The sequence below is a fragment of the Gossypium arboreum genome, chromosome 6 (genome assembly GCF_025698485.1).
Source record: "Gossypium arboreum isolate Shixiya-1 chromosome 6, ASM2569848v2, whole genome shotgun sequence".
NCBI classification, from domain to species: domain Eukaryota; kingdom Viridiplantae; phylum Streptophyta; class Magnoliopsida; order Malvales; family Malvaceae; genus Gossypium; species Gossypium arboreum.
In genome coordinates this window covers 90,785,964-90,796,968 of record NC_069075.1, presented here as the reverse complement: position 1 = coordinate 90,796,968, position 11,005 = coordinate 90,785,964, and the positions used below count along the sequence as shown (strand labels likewise).

At 35.5% G+C, this 11,005-nt stretch overlaps 1 protein-coding gene and 1 long non-coding RNA gene across 4 annotated transcripts; one reads left to right on the top strand and one right to left on the bottom strand.

Annotated features, from left to right (window-relative positions):
• Window positions 1-2,641: 2,641 nt before the first annotated feature.
• Window positions 2,642-5,054, top strand: LOC108485953 (protein CUP-SHAPED COTYLEDON 1). Of its 3 annotated transcripts, none has more exons than XM_053030128.1 (4): window positions 2,642-2,741; window positions 3,118-3,341; window positions 3,868-4,148; window positions 4,284-5,054. In XM_053030128.1, exons 2-4 carry the CDS (start codon window positions 3,170-3,172, stop codon window positions 4,794-4,796), a joined length of 966 nt encoding a protein of 321 aa, XP_052886088.1. In that variant the 5' UTR covers window positions 2,642-2,741; window positions 3,118-3,169; the 3' UTR covers window positions 4,797-5,054. The 3 variants fall into 3 exon arrangements, with proteins under 3 accessions (XP_052886088.1, XP_052886086.1, XP_052886087.1); XM_053030126.1 differs by having other exon boundaries at window positions 2,690-2,795; XM_053030127.1 differs by lacking the exon at window positions 2,642-2,741 and adding an exon at window positions 2,870-3,014.
• Window positions 5,055-9,122: 4,068 nt separating this feature from the next.
• LOC128293884 (uncharacterized) lies at window positions 9,123-10,569 on the bottom strand. Its single transcript, XR_008284001.1, has 2 exons — window positions 10,400-10,569; window positions 9,123-9,578 (listed from the first exon to the last, which is right to left on the bottom strand). It is a non-coding gene; the product is annotated as an uncharacterized LOC128293884 (long non-coding RNA).
• Window positions 10,570-11,005: the final 436 nt, after the last annotated feature.

The window sequence follows — 11,005 nt, the reverse complement described above, 5'->3', positions numbered from 1 at the left end:
CAAGAAATAGACTCACATGCAGTGAAATTGTGCAAAACCAACTTAAAAGCTCTCTCCCATGGCTGTCTGGCCGAAATTATGAGAAGAATGGCCTAGAAATCTCTTTCAATTTCAATTTATTTGTTTAATTTTGTAAAATTTACCATTTTACCCTTAGCTCACCTGATTCCAGATTTTTTTTTCTTGCTTATGCCGCCTCATCCATTCCCTTTTGGCTAATTTGCCTCTTAAGTCCTCCCTCATTTAACACTTGAGCTATTTAATCATTTTATCAAGTTTTGTACCTTTTTCAATTTAGTCATTTTTAATTAATTGACTATCCAAACGTTAAAATTTTCTAACGAAACTTTAATACTAACTTATTTACACTCCATAAATATTTTTAAAAATATTTATGGCTCGAATTATGGATTCGAGGTCTTGATACCTCGTTTTAGACCCAATTTACTTATTAAATTCTTTTCTCTCTCTTTTTTTTTAACACAAAATTCACTAATTCAAAATTCTTCTAAATTCACACTTGACTCATAATTAAATTTTTAAACATATTTTTCGAATTTAGTGATCTCAAATCACTGTTCCGATATCACTGAAATTTGGGTCGTTACACTGTGAGAGCATTTTCTTTGTTTTGTCTAAGTTTTTGTTTAGTGCACTTTGGCTCATCATCTTTTATTAATAAATTCTCTTTGACAAGAGAAAAAAAAAAAAGGATATTTGGTGAGAACCTTGTTTTGTCATGTTGATATTTTCTTAATAAAATTTTATTGTTTGATTGAGAGAAAAACAAGGTAAACAAAAATAACTAAAAGCTTGCAAATATATATCCAATTATAAATTGAGTTACAAGTGACAGAATTAACAAAGCTTACATATGGAAATCTAAATTAATTAACAATGGGTGATGACCCCGGTATCATTTGCGGGGTTCTACGTATTGTCAATAAGTCGAAAGTAGCTGACTGAAAAGGAATGGAATTCACACCTGAAGCATCAAAGGAGCCAAGTCTATTTTAATAATGATATCCAGGTCTCTCTCTTTTTAGCAGCCAAGCGAGATCTCAGCTACAGTCATTGACTTAAAGTAAAGACCATTGTTAAACCCAAAAGTCACTCAAATTAACTTGCATGAATGGATATCACATAATTTCTTTCGAGCTTCTTCTCATGGCGATATGTAATATATAGTGTGTATATATCCAAGTTCCAACCTAACACATAGTAGCCCATTATATCCCACCACCATTTATAGCTTTAACTATAACTAAATTGTTTATGGAGAAGGAATACAAGAAAGAAACTAATTGGACAAGGAAACCCCAACCTCTTGTTTGTTTGCAGAGGAAACCAATAAAAGATTTTAGATGGTTGAAGAAGTTGTAATTAGTGTAGTACTAAACATGGGTTAGAGCTAGATTGATTGTGCATCCGTAATTTTCAACTGTCTTTTTCTGGCATGCAACTACTCCTTTGAATATCTTGCATCCTTTTTGGGAACAAATATCATCGCAGCACTCTACATAATCCTTTCTTTCTTCCTTCTTCTCCCTTTATGGATATAAATATATATTTCATTCAGAGTTGATTTTCTGTCGTATCAATTACGATCCATGTCCAAATGCATATGGGTATATATGTACATACCAGGAAAGACGTAACAATGAGCTTGCCTCTTAATTAATATTAATATGTTGAAGTGTTTGACAAGTAGCATGCCATTGCCAACCATGAATCTCCTGTTATCTCTACTGCCTTTTACTTTTATCATTATCCTTCAATCATTCTTCTCGAAAGTTTTACCCTCCATATATGCATACGTTGATTTTAATAAAACAAAAGTCGTCGTGAAATTATTTTTAACAACTTTAGAGAATGCCAACACGTATTGGAGAGTCGTGTTGAATATGTGAATGCAAGCTTCATATATATAAAAATAATATAAAATGAGCTCAAAATCTTAATTTATAACTGAGGAATAACAATATGATTGAAGATGAAGAGTTAAATTCTATTTGAACAAGTAATTTAACAAAAACCATAAACCTAATATATGTATGCACAGAAGAAGCAAAGGAGGCGAAACATGAGCAGCAGAAGTGGGAGAAATGAAGGGAATCGAGGAGAGTGGTCTAATAAAATGTTGGATATTTCCTTGATTCCTTCATTTTTCTATGGCAGCGGTTGTCGACCCAGGAACACCCCTGGCCCCGTAGTCTAAACAATTCAAAGGAGATGGATCATCACGTGCCTTTGTTACACATATTATTAATTATAATATAAACAATCATGTTTATATTAATAGCAGCTGCTGAGTGAGTGAGTGCATTGTCTAAGTTCCATCATTTATCTTGCTTAATTATAGAGATGCTACATCCCATAACCATAACCATAACCAAGATAAATATATACACACACGACTTGTTGAACTTCGTTTGCCCTAGCCAGCAAATATATAAAATTGGTTTTGGTAGAAATATTCATTTACTTGTGAGCAGTAGAAAAACAAGCTAATTTGACTGGATCTAAGCTCCAGGACAAGAGGGCAATGGCGTAAATATAAGAAAAGGGATTTCTTATATGACTGAGCATATTGTTATTTTGGAATTAAATAAAAAGAATATAGTAAATAAATAAATAAAATATAAAGGACGTGGACAAAATATATAGTGTACCTTCAAAGTGAAGACCCATAGTTGGTGAGAGCTTCATAGATACACACCCTGCAAGAATCATGATATATGGTTTAAATCCTTCCTTTTCTTTCTTTCTTTCTTGTGCATGCTATTGCTAGCAAAGTAAGAAAACCAACCAGCTGCCTGCTATTCTTTTTTTTTTTTTTAAACACTTTTGTTTATGATATATATATATATATATAAGCAGCAAAACCTAATCGAAGAATTTGTTATTCAATACTTGTTTCTTTTTGTTTTTGTTTATCTTGTTTGCAAGTAAGCTACTTAGGTTTTCAACGTTGCTTGCTTCATTTCTGTTATTTGGGAAGGAAATTAATCGCCGTACTCTTTTCACTTCTCCTTGCTTGCTTCCTCCTTTGTCTATTGCCTATTGGTTTTTTTTTTCTTTTTCAATTTGTTTTACAATATTATATATTTTATACAGGAGCAAATTAAATAGAAGAAAAGCAGAAATTATTGAAAGGAAAAAAATAAGAATGGAAGGAGATAAGGGAAAGGAAGAAACGTTGCCACCAGGATTTCGGTTTCATCCAACTGATGAAGAGCTCATCACTTTCTATCTTGTAAACAAGATTTCAGATGCTAACTTTACTGGAAGAGCAATTGCCGACGTTGATCTCAACAAATGCGAGCCCTGGGACCTTCCTGGTACTTTAACCTACCTATATTTCCTTTGTTTACTTTCTCCATAAAACAAATATATAGATCCATACCTTCATACGTTTCGCATCTTTGAATCATGTTTAGTCTTCTGAAACAAATTATGAAAAGGCCAAATTCAGTTATATTTATGTTCTTTCTTCCAATATAGAAAGGCTGCAGCTATCAACATAGGTAAGTTCTATACATAACTTGCTTTCTTTAATCTCAGGAAAAATATTTTACGAAAGAAAAAGGAAGTTTACGATGAAATTAGAGTTGCAGTGTAAATTGCTTTTTTTGGCTTACCTACTGCATTTCAAATTAAGAAGCTTGAATTAATGGATAAAATTGCATTATCATTTCTTCTAGCATATTATTCTTACGTGTATGTATATATATGTATATTCTTTAAGAAACAAAGAGATAATCTTTGCATATACATATATATAATAATTATTGTATGAGATGAGCTGACTGCTGATATTGTATATATGATGGATCTTACCAAACCCTAATCTGGAGTGATCAACAGGGAAGGCAAAAATGGGAGAAAAAGAGTGGTACTTTTTCAGCCTTCGCGATCGAAAATACCCAACTGGTGTAAGAACAAACCGAGCAACCAACACAGGTTACTGGAAGACCACGGGAAAGGACAAGGAGATCTTCAACAGTAACAGTAGAGTCACATCAGAGTTGGTTGGGATGAAGAAGACCTTAGTGTTTTACCGAGGGAGAGCTCCTAGAGGGGAGAAAACCAATTGGGTCATGCATGAGTACCGTATTCACTCTAAATCATCTTTTAGAACTAACAAGGTACGGACCCTCTTCACCATCTGCCCATCTGCTACTTTTGATTTTACTATATATTCATTAATTACCTAATATTATATCAGTTCAATTCCTAATCTGACATTGATAAAGTCCATGCCATGCCTGTTGTAACATCAGCAGGAGGAATGGGTGGTCTGCCGCGTGTTTCAGAAGAGTGCGGGGTTGAAGAAGTATCCGTCAGCCTCAAATCAATCCAGAGCTGCAGTGAATCCCTACAATTTAGATATAGGAGGAGGAAGTCTGTTACCAATGATGCAGGCGGAGAACTATCACTTGTCTATGGGAGCGGAGCTCTCAAGGGTTCTAAGGGGCGGTCCTAGCTGTAGTGCCAATCTACCTATTCCATCCCAAATCAACTATCCAGTTCCAGGAGGGTTTACTATTTCCGGACTGAATTTAAATCTTGGAGGAGGCTCCACGCAGCCTGTGATGCGACCAATGCAACCTCCCCCACCTCCACCAATGCTGCAGCACCAAGACGTTACGCCCTCTTTGATGAACACCGCTACTTTTGGCGCGGAGGGTGGCTATGGTGCAGAGATCACCACTCAAAATGCAAATGGGCCGACCAACAGATACTTGAGCATGGACCATTGCATGGACTTGGATAACTATTGGCCCACGTACTAATGGACAATGCAAAATCCAATGTCCCCAAGCATGCTTTTTGTTTTTAGTATTAGTCAGTGGTTAAGTTTGGTAGTATTTGTTTTAAATTGGAACAGTTTGGGGAATTTAACGGGTCATCTTCTCATAATAGATAATAAGGAATTTATATGCTCTAGCCTAAAACTGGGCCTCTTTATGTCTTTGTATGTCTCAACTCTCTCAATTATGGATGATTTCACAAAATGAATATCATCATCTGTTACCTACTTTCTTTTATAATCCTTTGCCACAACGAAATTTCGCCATAATATATTTTAAACCATTCTTCCTAAATACGAAAGCTCACATAATGAACCTAATCTTTAAACGCAGTTGCCTCATCGCTCCTTAAGATCTCGTTTTGAACAAAAATGAAAAAAAGAAAGCACATGCAAAATGACAAACAGCTAACAAAGCCAAAGCCGATGGCATAATTATGCATGTAAAATCAAAATAAGAAATCATTAATAATTATTAACCTTTAACACTACCATACATCTCATGAGCTCTGCTGCTTAAAGTATGACTTCCATTGTGAATCTAGAAGTATAAATAAATAAAATTAACCCCTAGCATGAGATATCTCAAGATTCGAGGGGTTCTACATCCAACAAAAAGAGGGAAAAATAAAAGTTCTGATGCCCGGAGTTTCATACTTAACATCTGCACTAGCACCAGCACCAGCCTGCACAAAAATGTTTACAGCCATAGAACCAGTATAACCCGAATGCTCAAGGTACACATAGACGATGCAGGTCTCAATAATCAATAACTTGTACACACAGCTAATACATATAATTTGGGGATCTGCACTCAAGCACTTATTAATAATCAATAACAGTCGCTGTAGACTATTTTGAAGCTAATACATATAATTTGGACAAAAAATAAAACCATAATACCAACTAACATTTCCAATTCACAGTTCCGATATTGAAGATGACTCCAACAAAGAGAAATTCTAGATAAAGAAAACAATTACTTAAAAGGTTGTAGGGACAAACAGCACCAAAGTCTCCCCTTAAAAGTAGTAACTCTGTCTAATGAAACTTTCAGAGCTAAGGCCCATAACATTTTTGAGTTCTTTCAGCTGAAGAAATAATTACTACAACCGGCAAATAGCAGATTACAATTTACAAAGTTCTCTTAGAAAATTTTGTCATAAGAAACTCCAAAAGAATGCCACATGGGCATAGCACAATGAGCCAAGCAAACTTAGTACCTCCATCAACTCATTCATTTTCAAAGAGACCTCAAACTTTGCCTTCAACGATTCCTCCTATTGAAATAAAATAATATAGTTAGAAATATGGTTGAGGACCATCATCTAGTGCAAGTATGATATTGCACCTTGTTAACCTTAACCTATACCTCAACAAATTTAAGAGCTACATCCATTTTTGCTATGGCGTTCTTCTGCTACTGTTGGGATTTTGAAACAATTTATGAAATAATTTATCCGAAGGAAGTATAAAGCTCAATGAGAAACTTGAGCAACAACGTAATAAATCCGGATAAAGAATAACAATAACTTTTATATTCAAGTCTGGAAGTTTTTAAGCAAACGAACAGAATCTGGCTTGAACTATGAAAGTAAAAATTGAGAGAGTATTTTTCTTGAATGATTTCTATTGAAATTCATTGATTAAAAAGATGGCATAATGCTAATACATATACCAGTCATAAGCTGGTCAGCTTTAACAGGTCTCACTTACTATTTTTAGGTTTCATTGTAGCTTGCACAACTTGTACATTGCAACTTGCAAATCACAACTTACACAATTAGGTAAGCTGATCTATCAATCTTATCAGCACCCAATTACATTAATTACATTACCTACTTAGTTCTAATTAAACTAAGTTACAAAATACTTAAAGTAACAAAATGAAACCAAAATTGAACAGTAGCATCAACTTCAGTAGCTGCATGTACTTCATCCGGAAATACTATAGCATCTTGGTCTTCATACTTCATCCACATAACTTGGGCTGCATGGTATGCTCTTTAGCTGTTCATGTGCTGTATGCATGCCAACTTCAACACTCCTCCTTGGCTTGCATGCTGCATTATGCTTATCTCGAAACACCCATTTAACTCCTATGACCTTACTGTTGACAGGTCTTGGAACTAGTTCCCAAGCCTGATTCTTGTGGATCATGCTCATCTCATCGAGCATGGCCTGCTTCCATTCCTTTTGTGCTTCAGCTTCTTCAAAGCAACTTGGTTCAACTGCAGCCACTTGAGTTCTTTCATATATCTCAGCCAATGGTCTTGTGCCTCTGACTTGTTCATCATCAATGCCCATTTCAGGACCATTTTGATCAGCTTCAGTCTGATCTGTGACAAAATCTTCAGAAACTTCATCTCTAATACTACAATCGGATTTCTTAGAATCTCGAGTTTTTTTTGGAGAAACCTTCTCATTAACTTCAACAGTTTCCCGAGCTTTAGGCTTTTTGGTCTTATTTTCCAACTCTTGTTGTGTTTCTTTCTTTGCAATTTCTACTGAAGCCAACTGGTCTTTGAGATTCTTTAGCTTTTCTTGTGCTTACCCTAGTTGATATTCTAAATTCGCAATACGAGTGCCAAGCTTCTTTTGGTTCAATTGATCAGATTGTGGAGCACCTCTTGGTGAACGACGATTTCCAAGCTTAGGACTATTACAATCAGTAATGGGTCGGTGATGCAAAGGGTCTAAATCAGAACTTGATGGCCTAACCTGATGCGTCCCTCGAGGAGATTGCCTTTGTGGCATGTCCACAACAAAGCTTCTGTTAGTCATGATTACTGACATGAGTTTGGATCCATTTGAATCACTGATCAGGCATTTTTTGCCTTTGAATACTACTGAATATCCTTTCTCCAGTAACTGAGCAATGCTAATCAAGTTTCTATCAATATCAAGCACAAACAAGACATTTGTAACAAGTTTGGTACTTGTAGGAGTGTCTATCAGCACATCTCCTTTGCCTTTACCTTTGATGAAATGTCCATTTCCAACCTTCACCCTTGTTTTGAAGCTTTTGTCAATTGACTTAAAGATAACAACATTTGGAGCATATGGTTTGTGCAACTACTGTCTATTAGCCATCCTTTTGTGGCTTTTCTTTTAGTAGATGAGCAAGAGACAGCAAAGACTCGTTCTTCTTGATCACTTTCTTCTTCTGCCACTTGAGCTTCAGCTCTTGGCTGCTGAGGTTGGTTTTGTCTCTGCTTGCCTTTGTTTCTATAAAATTTCTCAACATAACCCACATTTTTGCAGAATTTGCACTGCACATCAGGCTTGAACCAACATACTTCACCTGGATGACTTAGCCTTTTGCAGTGTGGGCAAGATGGATATCTTCCTGCACCATCTACTTTAGGCTCGTTTGACCAGGTTTTTTTCCCCTTGTATGTAGAGGAGTTTGAGGCTGGTCTGTTTTTGGCTTGGAAGGCACCTTTTTGATGCTTCTGCAGTTTATTGGCTCTCCTTTGCTCTTGAGCATAAAGAGCATTTATCAGCATTGTCAATGAAATGCTAGTCAGGTCCCTCGAGTCTTCAAGGGATGATATCTTTGCCTCATACCTTTCAGGCAAGGTTGAGATCACAGTCTCTACAATTCCTGCTTTACTAAACTGTTCTCCAAGTAGCCTTATGTTGTTTACTATAGCCATGATTCTGTCTGAGTATTACTTCACTGTTTCTTCCTCTTTCATCTTTAAGTTTTCAAAGTCCCTTCTTAAGTTCAATAGCTGTTGCTGCCTTGTTCTTTCAGTCCCTTGGAACTTCTCCTTCAGTTTATCCCAGGCCTGCTTTGGTGACTCACAAGCCATAATACTTGTGAAAATCACATCAGACACATTGTTTTGGATGCAAGAAGTGGCTTTGTGCCTTTTGGTTCTTTCATCTGAATGTTGTTTGATTTGAGCCACTGTTAGATTAGCTCTAAAAGGTGCTGGTTCAACATCTGAGTTGACAACCTCCCACAAATTGAATGCCTGCAGGTAGGTCTTCATTTTCACTACCCAAATGTGGTAGCCCTCTCCATTGAAGACTAGTGGTGGCGCTGGTGAGAATCCTGAGGAAGACATGGCTTTAAGGATTGAAATATGACAAGTCTACTAAGAATTTAGCTCTAGATACCAATTGTTAGGATTTTGAAACAATTTATCTGGAGGAAGTATGAAGCTCAGTGAGAAACTTGAGCAACAACATAATAAATCTGGATATAGAATAACAAAAACTTTGATATTCAAGTCTGGAGGTTTTTGAGCAAACGAACAGAATCTGGCTTGAACTACGAAAGCAAAAATTGAGAATGTATTTTTCTTGAATGATTTCTATTAAAATTCATTGATTAAAAGATGACATAATGCCAATATATATACTAGTCATAAGCTGGTCAGCTTTAACAGGTTTCACTTACTATTTTTAGGCTTCATTACAACTTGCACAATTTGCACATTGCAACTTACAAATCACAACTTGCACAATTAGGTAAGCTGATCTATCAATCTTATCAGCACCCAATTACATTAATTACATTGCCTACTTAGTTCTAATTAAACTAAGTTACAAAATATTACTTAAAGTAACAAAATGAAACCGAAATTGAACCGTAGCATCAACTTCAGTAGCTGCATGTACTTCACTCGGAAATACTACAGCATCTTGATCTTCATACTTCATCCACATAACTTGGACTGCATGGTCTGCTCCTTAGTTGTTCATGTGCTGCATGCATGCCAACTTCAACAGCTACTTATTGATTTTTCTTATGCTGTAGACATGATTACAACATAGGACGTGAACCATAAGAAAGGCATTCCGCATTTATGTATATATATTGATGGCAGAGCATAGCGACAACACAATTTCAACTCCACATACTTCAGCAAACTAAAATAGAAGAAGAAACTTACTATCTCTAGCTGGACAACCAGAAGTCACATTAAAATGATAAAAAATGAGCTTTCATAATCCGTAAAACTAGGAAGACCCTTAATTAACAGCCACCTGTTTCTGAAATTTAAGAGCCTCTGCACGAGCCTTTTGCAGTTGCTCCTCAGCTTATGAGGTTCCCTTTTTCTTAGAAACAACAAAGTATAGCCTTTAGCAGTGGAATAAAGGGTTAGCCATGTGTCTTTGAAGTACGTTCTTCTTCTTATTCGTTTTTCAAAAAAAAGGAAGAGGAAAATAGAGACATGAAGAGATGATAATTCAGTGTGCAAGGATGCAATGCTGTCAGATTTCTAATATAATCCTGTCTTCCCGCTATATCATTTCATCCTTGGTTTTCAATTCTAGAGATGTCTCTTCAACATTTGATTTTGTATACAAGGAAAAAAAAAACAAGATTTGTAATTAGTCAAAAAAGATGAACATAAATCTACATTTAAGAAAGAAACGAAAATTGAAGCTTAAACTACTCTAATAACTAATAAAACTAGAATGAAATGAAATGTTGAATACAAGTGGATGAGCGAAAGTATTTCAAGTTGCTATAAAAAGGAAACGAAGTCCTAAAGTGAGAGAAAAATAGAAAGAATGATAACAGTAAGCAGTGAAGTGAAGTAGAGAATGGGGAAAAGGAAGACTAACAAAGAAGACAGATGTTAGGCATGAGTTGATCCAACGCCAAGTTGAGAGATGTGTAAATGGAGGCGTCCGAAGCAAGCAGTGGCTCCATTGAGACATCATTTCTGATATTGGTGAAAAGTAGAGGGAGAAAATGACGAACTTTGAGTTTGAGGCTGCCATCCAGCGATTACGAAGCCGCTAAAACTCGCCTACATCATATATTTGAATTGGCATTGTCCATCTCTCCACGATTAGGTTGGGCTATTTTGTGTGTTTTGGATAACATCTAGCCCCAATCACATTGGACTATCGGCAAATGTGTACAGATTGGCCCAACTTTCATCTCCCAATTTCAGTGATTGACTTGACTGACTCTAACGCTTTTATAGTAACATAAATCAAATAATTCTCTTTATTAACTTTACAAAAAAAATCATTTTAACTTTTAATTTAATTTTTTATCCTTTTCCCTTAAATTTATATCGTTGACAAATCACTCCAATATAAGTGGAAAAGTTAATGACAATTAATTTTGTTGACGTGTCATCCACATGAAAGTTCATGTGTAGTTACATTAGAAATTAATTTTTTAAATTAAAAATATTTTTATATTTATTATACATTTTA